General features: G+C 34.0%; 1 protein-coding gene across 1 annotated transcript in view; it reads right to left on the bottom strand.

Moving 5' to 3' along the window:
• LOC150106699 (sister chromatid cohesion protein PDS5 homolog A-like) overlaps positions 1-14,874 on the bottom strand; it is a 670,786-nt gene that overhangs the window by 604,949 nt on the left and 50,963 nt on the right. The window contains exon 3 of the mRNA XM_090393290.1: positions 7,528-7,725. Within this exon, the coding sequence (XP_090249416.1) occupies positions 7,528-7,725 (198 nt within the window). The remainder of the gene's footprint in view (positions 1-7,527; positions 7,726-14,874) is intronic.

Raw genomic sequence — 14,874 nt, 5'->3', positions numbered from 1 at the left:
CGCATTCCTTTAAAGGCTATGTGGAGGTCTCCTCTCAGTTATACAGCTTTGACCCTTAAGCACCCCCCCCCCACGGATATATTGTGCACATAAAACTGTCTGGATTACCACCAAGATTAATCACTTTAGAATGGTTTGAAAAGTTGTGCCTGAAGCCTGAGCACAATGCACAAGATTGCAAAATTCTTCTTATTCTGGACAACTGTTCAGCCCATCTAAGAAGTAAAATCCTGTATAAGAAAAATGTTTACACAATGTAAAGTATTACAGGTAAATACTACCACCCAGCTATACACCTCTCATCCAAGCCCAAAACTAAGGAATATTATGCTCTATGAAGGAAGGCTAGGTATCACTGTGAAAATATTGTGTGAAATGTTTGTCAGATGTTGAAATGCTGGAAAGCATGCAGACATTTATTAAAGAATTTATTATGGAAAAAAAAGTGCTCTGGTTCGTTGCTAGTACCTAGGAGAGGTATGCAACCTTCAATACTGAAGAAATTATTTAATAATTCTTCTGATGTACATGTTGGCAATGATTTTACAGGATTTAATGTATCAGAGGAGAAAGAAGCTTACGAGTTATCTGGCATGCAAGAAGTGCTATGGTACCTGATGCCAAGCAAGCAGGGCTTAATGAAGAAAATCTGGCCAAGATGATGAACATTGACAAAGTAACACCTGTTGCTCATCACTATACTGACTCTGAAATTATAAATATTGCTCTGAATCCTAATAAAAACAATGAAAGTGATGAAGAATAGATGTATGAAAGACACTATTGACACATTAACTGAGTTGATGATTAATAGATTTAGATCAACATACCTTCATGACAGAACAGTTAATAAATTTTCATTTGATGTATGAAAAATTATGTGGGAGAGATCAAAGCATATTAAACAACTTCGCTTAGATAGCATGTTTAAAAACATAGCCAGTGTCGGGGTAGTAGGCTTTCATCCAGTAATAAGCTTTCAACTTCAAGTACTATGAATGCTTCTCTCGAAACATCACAGATCCATAATGAATCAGTTTAACTATGAAACAGACGATAATCCTTACAGCCCTCAGCTACCAGAGCTTTGTAATTAGTTCTACAATCCAGAAAAATTCTGAATTTTGCCACTTTGGGAATAGCATGATTGCAACACTCTTTGTAATTAATTAATAAGACAGCAGAAAAACGCTGCAAATTCTCCAAAATATATAAAAAATTATTCTGGGACCTATTTACAATCTCTAAATTGAGAGATGCCTTGGAGAGACTAGATATAAATAAATCATGTGGACCAGATAACATACAAGGAATTATGATCAAGCAGATTTTGATCATTTTAAAACTACTCAAAAATAATGATTCTCCAGGACATGATTCACCAATGGTATTCAGCAGCAAAAACAGGAGCTACCATTAACTCCAAGTTTAATCACTGTGCCACTACCATGATCTCTTGCCTCAAGACTGGCCACACAAGACCAATCAAGTTTAGCAATGGCAAAAATGTCTTCCCCATCTGCAAAATCTGTAACATCAAGGAACATCACCACTGCATTTACTAACTTGTATAAATATTTCTAAATGTGAATTTTATAACAACCCAGAAAAGGTGCTGTATAAAATACATGAATTTGACCTCTATGATCTGGTGTAATAATACCATGAGATAATAAAAGAAATAAAAATAAAAAATAGATAAAATAAAAGTAATTAATAAACCTGTTTTCACAGCTCTATATCATAGTACAGTCACACCTTGGTTAATGTTACCTCTGGTAACAAAGCCTTGATATAACGAAGTCCACAATTTCAATCCCCGTTTTACTTAATAATATTAAAATTTTAAGGTCAATGCTCGGCAATTATCCGAATGGCGATTTTTTTCACATTGAATACCAAATTTGGTGTTTAATGTTGACGAAAGCAGTTTTTTCTGGAAACAGCTACCATCAAAAAGCTACATTTCGATTGAAAAAAAATTAGCAGCTGGGTTCAAAGCAGCCAAAGACCGTTTAACGTTACTCTTTGGATCAAATGTTACTCTTTGGATCAAATGGCGATTTTAAATTAAAATTGTTATTAGTTTACCATTCAGAAAATCCAAGGGTGTTAAAATGTAACATAAATTTATGTGATATTTATGTAAATATTTAATTTATTACGTAATAAATTAACATAAAAATGAATTTACCTGTAATATGGAAAGCTAATAGAAACACATGGATTACCACGGAGTTATTTACTGATTTGTTAACCATTTTTGTCCAGAAGTGAAACAGTATTGCCAAAGAAATAATTTTGAAGAAAAAGCTCTTTTGTTGGACAACGCTCCAGGACATCCTACTGATCTTAATAGTGTGTTAGACACATGCATTCCTGTCAAAGTTGTCTTTCTTCCAGCAAACACAACTTCCCTGATTCAGCCAATGGATCAGGAAGTAATAGAAACATTTAAAGCTTATTATCGGTGTGGTACATAAAGCAATTTAATTGAACTAGAAGATAAAGAGCAGATGTCAATTAAAACCTTTTGGAAAAACTATGCCATTAAAGAAACAACTAAAAACATTATTAGCTCTTGGAAAGAGCTATTAATGTTTTTAGTTTTTTAGTGTTTTTAGGCTTATTCCATGACAATTTTCAGTCTTTCCAGTTGCTTTTTTTTTTTTTTTAAACTATAGCCTTCTGTGAGGATTCTGGAGATTCTTACCCATCTCACTGACTATTCAGGAAATCTCCAAGTTTTGATTTAGTTCCATGTTTATGCTATCTTCTCCAACAGATTCAGTGTTTATGAAGTTCCTTAATATATCATTCAGGTTCATGTATAAGAAACAGCAGATTATTTTTTAATTGTAGTTATTTGTATTTCTTTCATAGTATGTGACCATAAATCCTGAAAATACTGTAGCCACATAATTTTATCAACCTTACATTCTTTAATTGTTACATTTTCTCTTATTTCATAATTTAATAATTTACTGGATTTAATTCTTATTCTTGTTGTTCCATGTTTGTAATTTATATAAATTTGTTCCTTCATATATTTCTTAGTTCATAATGTTCTACATTACTTTCAAAGTAGAAAGGTTTCTCTATAGAAGGTATAGGGAAATTTTAACCCTACCATAAATTCTCACTAAAAATCCTTTAACTAATTAAATTTCAAGATTCTACAAATTGCTATCATCTTTCTTACAAGAATATACAGGTGTGTTTAGTCAAACTATCAAGACTATTATTATTATTACATAGCACCTTCAGGGAGTCCAAGGACTCATCGAGGGAGGGCACCTACTATACAACTCTCCATCTTCACCACTCAACTACGTTCATCATCTACACCAACGGTATCTACCGCCGACCACCACCACCATTAGTATTTTTCACAGACAATGCATCCATGCCCACTGCGGGATTCGAACCCGCAGCCTTTTGGCTGGAGAGCGGATACGCTAACCACTCGGCCAACCAGGCTCGCATATGTTTTCTTCTTATTACCTTTCAAAAATAAACTTTAGTTTATAATTTTAAAATAATAAGATTTTATGTCTATTTGTAATTTTAAAATAATCAGGTTTTAAATTTATTTGTTATATTAAAATAATTAGATTTATTGGGGTAGGCGTAATGTTACCAGCCTTGCAGGCTGGTAACACTGAGACATCTCCATTCCTCATAACTTATTTTTAATGATATTACAATAATACCAAACCAATTAAATTAATTATAAAAAATATGTTCATTAACTGGCTTATATTTTGTTGAATTTCAAACTAGAATATTCAGAGCACATTACATGTTGCAGTTAACATGCAACAATGAGTAAGTGAAAGAATTCAAACCGTAATGGACATAAAAATCTGAAGTCCTAATTTAGTGCCCTCTAATGTTGCAAAAAAGAAGTATCACAGATATGTAGGAGTTGATCTCAAGATAACTGTCAAGAGAAATTTTGGCAAATTAATGCAACCATACTTGTTCAGGTTGAAAAATGATTCATAGCCATGACTGCTCTAAAAATAATCTTTCTGACCTGTAATGACTTCTATAAAGCACGTTGGTTTTCTCTCCATCTAATCCTGTGTGAAGGGGTGTCCAAAGTGTGACCTGCCATTCCAGACTCACCATAACAATAGGTAGTGAACATATTTTTTAGGTTCTCCAAGGCAGATGTTAACAGATCTGCCTGTCTGTCCATAGTAGGTCAAGTCACAGTCACATGGAACTTCATATACTCTAGGATAGGGTTTCTCAAACTGTGTTCCACAGAAGGTGAATAGGTGTTCCGCAAGAAGTTCTGGAATTTGTCGTTTTAGTTTTCTAAGCATTTTTCATGAATAAATATTTTACAGTGGAAATATTCTGAGGAGAATAACATTTGTGAATATGATGAAAGGCTCACCCAGAACGCCTAATAACATCTGTGTATATTCAGATATACAGGGTGTTCGGGATAAATTTGACAGTTTCGTAAGGAAAAAGAAAATCTTCTTTGTATCTATTAAATTTAATGAATTGACAAAAAAACATTACAGGCAGAGTTAATTACAATACTATCAACAAGATTTACTCAAAATAACCACCATTAGCATCGATCACAGCTTCAATTCTGCTTCGGAACCTCGAACAAGCTGATGCTACAGTCTCCCTGGGAAGGGCCGCAAAAACTGTTTTAATTTTATCCATTAACTGGGCTTTTGTATTACTGGAAGTGCGATTGGTGTCTTTTTCAACTGCGCCCCATACAAAATAATCCATGGGGTTAAGGTCTGGGGAGTTTGGAGGCCAAACATTTGGACTGGTGAAGTCGTAGAAATTTTCAGACAACCATTTTTGACTTTTCCCAGAGGTGTGGCAAGGGGCCGAATCCTGCTGCCATACATACGGCCTACCATTGGCTACCCTTGTTATCCAGGGCTTGACTACAGTTAGCAACTCCACGAACAAAGCCCGAATTCCAATGCCAGGGTTCTTCAACACCTGTTCCTGCAGATTTGCGAGGAATTCTGCTGTACGAACGCAATCAGATCGTCTGCTAGGGATCTTTCTTCTTGCTACATCCTCGTAGTCACCATTGCAAGTCTCTAGTTCATGCCTGATTGTTTTTACTGTATTCAGGGAGCATTGGGCAGCAGTCGTAATATCCTTATTTTGATGGCGGGCACGAATCATCATGATACAAGTTATTCTCTTCCATGATTCAGGTGGGTTCCAGCTATCCATCCTTTCTGACATCTTGTATATGAATGAAGAAGGGTCCAAACTTTTAAATGAAGAGAAGTGTGTGTTAATACATGTAACTTACGGAAAAATATAATTAATTATAAATATGTCAAATTTATCCCGAACACCCTGTACACAGATGTTATTAGGCTAATTTTCACACATTGAAACCTTTCAACATTTGGGAAAGGGAATACCGCTGTTTATGACGGATCATAAAAATTGCCTGCAAGTGGATTATAACAATGTGTGGCATATCCTCTGTTCTCAAAACTGAAGGAAATGACATCTGTGTAGCAAATGTCAGTGACCAAGCAGCATATTTTTAAACATGAAAATATTCATGAATTATCATGAATATTCGTTAATTTTCACACATCGAAATCTTTCAACAATCGGAAAAGAGAATACCGCCGTTTATGACCAATCATAAAAATTGCCTGCAAGCCGATTACAACAATGGGCGCCATGTTCTCAAAACTTAACGAAATAACATCTGTGTTGCAAATGTCAGTGACCAATCAGCAAGGAAGTATAAAGAAAATTTTTCCACTAAAATTGAAGATCAAGGTAGTCTGTACCCGGTTCTCAAATCTAGTAATACTGACTACTTTCGTCGCAAGTTCGTATTGTAGGGTGAAAATTTCGAAACCGTAGTGCCGTGATTTTTTAAAAGTAATAGGCCTGCAGATTTAAATTTTAATATGAATAAGAGACAAGGGACTTTGATTAATTTTGATATTAAGAAATCTCTTATTGAGGTGTTTATGACACAACAGATAGTGAGGCATCCACTACCAGCCTACAAAGCGATCTCCAGGATGCACAAAAGGAGGGGAAAACTATCAGCGCACAGGAGAAAAAGTCTGCATTCACTCGTAAGTACTTATAGTATAAATGTTTGGTGATCAGAATAGGATATGTCAATGAAAATCAGCACAAATTAATTTAATGATTTAATAAATTATTAATTAAATAATTATCAATTTACAATTAATAGGTAATTATTACTTAATTAATCATAAAAATCGACTAAATTACCAATTAATTATTAATTAATACATTACAAAATAACCAAGGTGTTCCATGAAAATTTCAGGATTTGTGAAGTGTTCCGTCGTAGAAAAAGTTTGAGAAACCCTGCTCTAGAATATGCCGGGGGGATGGAGTTTATCCTTAGGAGAGTAGATCAGAGTTGCTAATTTAACATGTGGTTTGAACGTGGTGAGAAGGTTATATTTTATTAGTACTTTGGCTATCTTTTCAGGTGTACCTCAGACATAATGAATAGGAATAGTGGTGTTTTGTTCTTGTTGTGTGTTTGAGGAGAGAGAACGTAAGAGGGTCACATAGCATTTATTGGTTTTATAGGAGATGTGGCCATTGGCCAGGAAAGTATGGTGAAGATCTTTAAAAGTTCAGTAGAGAGCGCATCATTAGAACAAACAGCCCTAGCCCCGTGTGTAAGTGTTTTTAGAATACCATATCCATTGGGCTAGATGATGATGATATGAGTGTTTACGTAGATTTTTTTTCCATTTATAGAAAGCCAACACACACACACACACACACACACAGGAAGAAATATGACCCATTGAAGTAAAACAACTAAAGAAGTATTCCATATCATATTAATTCAACAATTTATGTTAAACAAGAATTCAACAGGAATTCTGTACAAAAACTCAACTCATTTGTAATTAGGAAGAGTATCTCTGATCAACCTGTTTATTACTAAAAGTTCCAATGACATATACAGTTTTATTTGTCAGTATTCCTTGAAACAATAGATACTAATATATAGCAAAACGTTTTAAAAAAAGAAAACATGATAATTTAGTCTTTGTAGTGAGATATTTTATGATCATGTATTTATTTTTTTAGAATGAACTCTATGCTGAAGTCTCATCATAGGAAAAAGTTCAAAACAATCTTATCAGCAATACTGCTAACTGCTAATAATTATTACATTTTTTTTTATCTATCATATCTGTCAAATGCATATTTTTCAAAGCAGTTTGTCTGCTTTTTGTAAGAATAGAAGAAAATCAACCACATCTTAACATCATTGCTTTATCATTTAGACTATTTATCTCAGCATTCTTGCTTGAAAAATGCTTATAAATTTCCTCACTGCAGACTAGATTTGAATCTAAGTTTTTCAAACCTAGTGGTGTGTGACAAAATCTACTCACGAAGAGAACAACAGCAAGATTTAAACTGAATACAATTAAGCAGCTCATCAAACATAAATAAATAAAAATGATTCCTATATTTAAATATATATATAATACATACCTTCAACTGCTCAGGATCTTTGTAGGGTGCTTCCGGTGCAAATACTCTAAAGACATCTGCAATACAACAGGCAATTAACAACCTAACATCCTTACTAGGATGGGATAGGAAACTATCACATGCTAAGTGCATGGCCAATGGAATGTACGTAGTATTATCATCATCTTGGCTCATATTCTGAAAGGCCTGGGCACATTCCTAAAATTAATTTAATCAAATGAAAGCACAGCCCAATTTTATATATCAGTTGTGTGTGTGTGTGTGTGTGTGTGTGTGTGTGTGTGTGTGTGTGTGTGTGTGTGTGTGTGTGTAAATATATATATATATATATATATATATATATATATATATATTTTTTTTTTTTTTTTTTTTTTTTTTTTTTTTTTCAAAATATACATTTGATTAGCTCCAACATGATAAACTATTTACATGTTCAAAAAATACATATTGAAATACATATTACATATAAAATAAAAGTAAACATAAGATGTGAGACAAAATGAAGGAAAGGATAAGTTCTTTTTGTATTATAACAGAGAAGATAGAACTTTAACAATTGAGAGGACACTCGTTCTTGTAATGCCTTCAAGCCACATAGTTTATATGTAAGTACATAATGCACTGCAGTTTTGGATACTTTTGAACTGCATAAGGAAAGTTATGTTATTTTCTCTAGACTTCCTTGTTCTCTTGTATTGATATTTGAGCAGCAGTTGGCTGTTTAGCTTCCTGCATTGACTGCACATGATATTTTTCTCAAATTCAGTGACAGAAATTCTAGCATTCTTCTGTGTTCCTTAAGCAAAAACTGAAGAGAAAGTTGCATATGCTCTGTCTTCTCTGCTCTGTGTAGTTACAGATGCTAGAGGCAAGGAACCACTGTTCTACTTCTCTACTATTTCTACCAGTGAAATTAAGAAAATGTATTGCAACCCTCACATTAGTACATCCACACTCACCCTTTGCATCTGCATCAACCCTCAATCTGCATACTTTTACATGCTACTCAGCTTTCAGTGGGATCTTTCCTACAAGACAAAGTGTACCAGGCCAGATGTATACACAGAATATAGATCATGGCACAATATCTTACCCACTCCAGTTAAGCTCTACAAATTCTGAGTTAGAGAATTTGATCTATCTCTTCTTCAACACTTCAGGAACTTGGAGCACACCTATCCGATCTGTGCTGCCAAAAGGGATTTTCGCATATGTATCCAGTACATATTTATCATACTGAATCTTAAAATCCTTAACACTCCCAGCATTAACAACATATTCCAGTAATGTATTCAATTTACCTACAATTTTCTATCTAAAAAATTTACTTCTCACTTCCCTCTGGCCTTCTACTTTTTTCATAATACCTTTTCCAAGACATTAATTGCATGTCTTGTTCTTACTCTAGACATGAAAAAGAAAACCACTCCAAAAGGCCTGGCGTTAAACAATATATGCAAATGACTCATTTGCATATATTGCTGACAGCACTACCCATTAGTATACAATGATCAGACTAAGTACCACATTTTAGATAATGTACCTGGCTTTCAGATGCTTTTTGCTTTTTACCCCCCCCCCCCCCAAAGTTATCACAGTTTATCTCTTTGTTCCTTAACTTATGGAAATGAAACCAGTGTGTTGACAACATGTCATGGTTTCATTTGCCTGCAGTCACTATTATTAACACAAAGGCACAACAATATTAATATTAAAAAGCAAAATAACACAGTATTTCACTTTGAAATAGCCATGAACAAAAACTTGAACACTGAGTGATTAGAAACAAAAATTGCAATAACTTCACACTGCAGTGGCTCCTTGCAGAAGGCTGGGTGAAATCAAACTGACCCCCCCCATGTCCTCACCATACCCCCATGCTAAACAGACAACAGTACAACAGACAATGTAGCATCAAGCTCATGGTGCAAGTTTGGATAACTGACAGTTCACATAATCGATCTTCTACTGTATTACCATAATCATCTTGTGCTGCTTTCATACTGGTTTATTCTTCCAGACTGAATGCTTAATCTCTTCACTAATACATCCATTTCACAACTACCTTATTTAGCCTTTTGACCTCTCAAATACTATTATTATTCAGGCCTCCATGGAGTCAAAAGACTCATCGTGGGAGGTCCTTCCTAAGAAACATTCCAACATTTCTGCTATTAAATAGCCCAAGTCAGTGTGCCCAAGCAGATTTATCTCCCTTCTGTTTAACTTCTCAATTCACACAAAATGAACCAATAGCATGTTTTTCAGGTTAAAAAAAAATATAAATGCAAGGGTAGCAATTGTAAACTAAAAGTTAACAAAAGCTTACATCAACATAAGTATCAATGGAAAAGAAATGGAACCAACAAAAGAATTGAATAAGCAGCAGATCAACATAATTACTGAAACAAAGAAGACAAAAACTGGCAAGATCTTTTGGAAACAACAAAGAAAGATGTTATATTCCAAAAATAATGATCACAGAAAAGGAATAGCTATAGTTCTTCTTCTTTTCAGCCATTTTCTGTCCACTGCTGAATGAAGGCCTCCTCCAGTTCTTTCCACCTTTCTCTGTTCTTGACAATGGCTGACCAATTTTTCCCAACAAAATTTGACAATTCATCACTCCATCTTCTTTTAGGGTGTTCTTGGCCTCATTTCTCTTCTTTAGGAATCCAGTTTGTTAGTATGGTGGTCCATCGCTCATCTTCTCTTCTGGATAGATGTCCGGCCGATTTCCATTTTAGTCACTTGTGGTGAAGAATGATGTCAGTGATGCGAGTCTGGCTTCTTATCCAGGTGTTTCGCTTCTTATCTTTTAATGTGATGCCTAGCATCAACCTCTCCATTTTTCTTTGAGTTGTTGTTAATTTATTTGCCAGTGCTTTTGTTAGCAACCAAGTTTCACAACCATATGAGATGACGATGTATACACTGGTTAAATGTCTTCCTTTTTAAACAGAGTGGGACATCATTGTTTTGAAAAATGCTTTTAAATTTTCTGAATGCGCTCCAGGCAAGTTGAACTCTCCTATTTATTTCCTTTTGGAGTCCACAGTTTAGACCAATGAGATGGCCTAAGTATGTATATGAAGAGACTCTTTCCAAGAAATTGTTTTCTATTATTATGTTTTTTGGTGTTACAAAATGATTAAACATGATTTTAGATTTTTTCTCTGTTTATCTTTAGACTGACTTTTCTGCTTTCACGATATAGGTCTTCTATCATTATATTAAGGTCTTCTGGAGTGTTTGCAAAAATTATGATATCATCTGCATATCTTAGGTGTTAAGTTTCTGTTTAATACCTTTTTATATTTTTATATGTTGAATAGCTATAGTATTCAACATTAAATATGAGGAAAACATTCTTCAAAGGCAGGCAATATCAGCAAATTTTAGAATGAGGAACTGAACAACAAGACTTATTTGTGCCTGTGATCTCCCAAAAAGGTTCTAAGGAAGGAGTGGAGGAATTTTTCAAGGTATTAGAGAAGACAGCTGACACAATGGAAAAAAAAAAGTTGGTCATTGTTAGAGATCTAAACAGTAAAGTAGTAAATGATTACCAGACATATAGAAATGTTTTGGAAAAATTTGGAGAAAAGTGCAAAGCTAATAATAATGATATATGCCTGCACATTCATGAAATGGCAAGAAAAATTATGGAAGGGAATCTTGGAGAAGAGCAAAGCAGGAGTCAAATGCAGACTATCAAGATCATATTTTCACTTTAACACAGACAGATGAGAAATTATAAGAATATAACAAAAAATCTATATTTAAGAACATTGTAGGAACATCTGTATTTAGTAGCTTTGCACTTTTCTCCAAATTTTTCCAAAACATTTCTATGTGGTAATCATTTACTACTTTATGGGAAGCATCACTACCCAGACCAGTTTAGACCTTTTTTAAGGTCCCATAATGCAAAGATGACAAGGCATAGCGATGAGAAAAGATGCCTTTAATAGAAAATGGAATTTATTCAGAAGTAAAATGGATAGAAACCTAAAGAAAACACTAATAAAATGTTATGCGTGGAGTGTTGCCATCTATGCAGCTGAAACTTGGGCATTGAAGAAAGAAGAAATTAAGATTTTGGAAAGCTCTGAGATGTGGATTTGGAGAAGGATGGAAAAAATCAGATGGACAGATAAAATAACTACTGAAGAGGTCTTAAAATGAGTATAAGAAGAAAGAAGTCTGTTAAAGAGGATAAAAAGAAGAAAGGGAAACTGGATTGGACATATTCTGAGAGGGAATGGAAACATCAGAGATGCCATCGAAGGAAAAATAGTCAGAAAAAGACCCAGAGGAAGAGTAAAGAAAACAATGCTAGATGACATGCTGAATGGAGACAGGTACACAACCTTAAAAGAGAAGGCTCAGAAGAACAGAAGAGAGTGGAAGGAAAGTTTCTGCTAAACTAAAAGAACCTGCTCAATTGCAGAATATTCAAGAAGAAGAAGAAGAACGCAAAGCATTATACATGTCCGTAAGGATATGTGCATTGCATTATGAGATACTAAGGCAATTGATGTGAAGTCATTAGCCTCTATATACAAGTAGCCCAGTTGTGAAGTGACTTTACACACAAACCTTGTTTGCTTACATTTGGATAAAGGATGAAACCAAGAATATAATTTCTTGGTATCTTTAATTTATAGTATAACCAAGCGACAAAAACTTTTAACATACTGGGTATATAAGTTAAGGGGATAAAAATCCCTTCTTGTTTTTCAGCCAGTAAGCGAAACTAAGATCGAACACTACGATCTGTAACGTTTCATGCCGACGAACTGTCAGCGTATCCAAGCGTAAGTGACCACTTGGTAGTGACACACCACGGCAACTCGTTGCAAAGGTGAAGCAAGCTTCCTCACTGTTCTTGATATTTTTTCTCATAATGTAAAACACAGCTCTTAAGAGATGTAGTACTGTTTTACATTATGAGGAGAGGTCACTACCCAGACCGGTTTCAACCTTTTTTGAGGTCTCATCAGTGAGTAGCTAGACCTAGTTAATATCAGAGTTTAAGTGAAGAAAACTTACATACTTTTGCTATACGATTGACCGAAAGGTGTGTCACTATATTACATTATAACATAGTATAACTAAGATGAAAAGCCAAAGGCTATTTTTTTCTGGCGAGGTTGATATAAGTTAAGGGGATATAAACTTATATCAACCTCGCCAGAAAAAAATAGCCTTTGGCTTTTCATCTTAGTTATACTATGTTATAATGTAATATAGTGACACACCTTTCGGTCAATCGTATAGCAAAAGTATGTAAGTTTTCTTCACTTAAACTCTGATATTAACTAGGTCTAGCTACTCACTGATGAGACCTCAAAAAAGGTTGAAACCGGTCTGGGTAGTGACCTCTCCTCATAATGTAAAACAGTACTACATCTCTTAAGAGCTGTGTTTTACATTATGAGAAAAAATATCAAGAACAGTGAGGAAGCTTGCTTCACCTTTGCAACGAGTTGCCGTGGTGTGTCACTACCAAGTGGTCACTTACGCTTGGATACGCTGACAGTTCGTCGGCATGAAACGTTACAGATCGTAGTGTTCGATCTTAGTTTCGCTTACTGGCTGAAAAACAAGAAGGGATTTTTATCCCCTTAACTTACATCAACCTCGCCAGAAAAAAAAAAAAAAAAAAAAAAAAAAAAAAAAAAAAAAAAAAATAGCCTTTGGCTTTTCATCTTAGTTATACTGGGTATATATTTGAGTTGTGAGCAGTTAGGAATAAAGGAAGTACAGGAAGATGATTTAATGGTAAATCAGATGCGAGACAAAGGTACACATTATTTCCACTGTTATTCATCATCTTACAAATCACAATATGAAGTGGCATTAAACCTAATATCAAAATTGTAGATATTATTCTGGACTCTACTTTATGCAGTTAGTGTTATACTCTCAAAATAAATCCAGTACAATCTGCTGGATTCCTTAACTAAAGTGAATAACAGTCCTAATAATGATAAGAAAATCACAAATAAAAAGATGAAGACAAGATAAGAAAATAGGCAGAAATATAAAACATCTGCATCCTGAATGGACAATTTATAGAACAAGTAAAACATTTCATCTATTTAAGCACAATTTTAGTGAATAATATTGGAGCCATGACAGATAAAATATTAATTTGGAGGAAAAATATTGAAATAGACAACATAATTAGCAGACTGTAAATTATGATAGGAGGCCAACTGAATAAATTCATATGGAATAACAAAGAAACTAGTGGAACACTAAACCAGCTGCACAGAAGACAGTGTTTAAACTAATTTTAAGATTGGATCTAAGAGCTGAGTTTGAAATAAAACATTAATCAATGATTGGAGTCTGCAGGTATGAAAGTTCAGAGAAAGATTAGGGAATAACAGATGGCATAATGGTAGTATCATCATATTTAAAATAGGGATATTAGAAAAGAACTAGACATTGTTAGCATTAATTGAATGTGTGAGCAGAGCAAATCTCATGTGGTGTGGTCAGTTAAATTGAATGGAAATGCAAGGTTCACAAAATAAGTTTTGTTTTTTTTATCAGCAAGAATAAGACCCAGAGGAAGAACAAGATTTATGGAGACTGATACGATAAAAAGAACCTTAAAAGACGGAAATATAAGATCTAATAATATTGGAGCCTTGACAGATAAAAGATTAATTTGGAGAAAAAATTGTTGATAGAAAGTTAGCAATGATGGAACTTTTTCCTTGTAGTACTGTTACAGTATAACATCCTGTACCCTGAGGTACAGGATGTTATATTCTCTTTTTACATGGCTTTTTTTTTTTTTTTACACAATTTTGAAATAACACAGTTTAGAAAACAAAAGCAATTCTATTTTTACACTGCATATTTTGATTTAACATGGTTCAAATTGTGCTTATTTTTAAAATTTCTGTTTGAATTCAGTTCTGTTAAAAAAGGGTATTTCCATTATAATTATCATTTCCTAGTACAGTACATATGTACTTAACCCTGCGGAGGTCGTGGCTGATCTGACAGATACAAACAAATTGTTTAATATAAATATTCTTACACATATCCAGCATATAGCTTGGGTCATGACTAGCTGAGCATGCATATATTACGAGTGATATTCCACACTGTTTATGCGGAGAGTTTTGGTTAAATAAGTGTTATGTAAAAATGTGTGATATTTGATAATAAATTGTATCTGATAGATACTGCAAACTCCAATGTCAGTATAGTATTAGTTTAGGTTTTTTTTTTTTTTTTTTTTTTTTTATCATTGAAAATGGCTGGAAAAATATATCTATTGGATAATCCATTAGATGTTGAAGAGATTCAGCAAATATTACT

This window comes from Typopeltis vanoorti, chromosome 5 (genome assembly GCF_054136105.1).
Source record: "Typopeltis vanoorti isolate ZY-2024b chromosome 5, IOZ_Tvanoo_1.0, whole genome shotgun sequence".
NCBI lineage: Eukaryota > Metazoa > Arthropoda > Arachnida > Uropygi > Thelyphonidae > Typopeltis > Typopeltis vanoorti.
The sequence above is the reverse complement of the archived record's forward strand: the minus strand, read 5'-3'. Positions and strand labels throughout refer to the sequence as shown.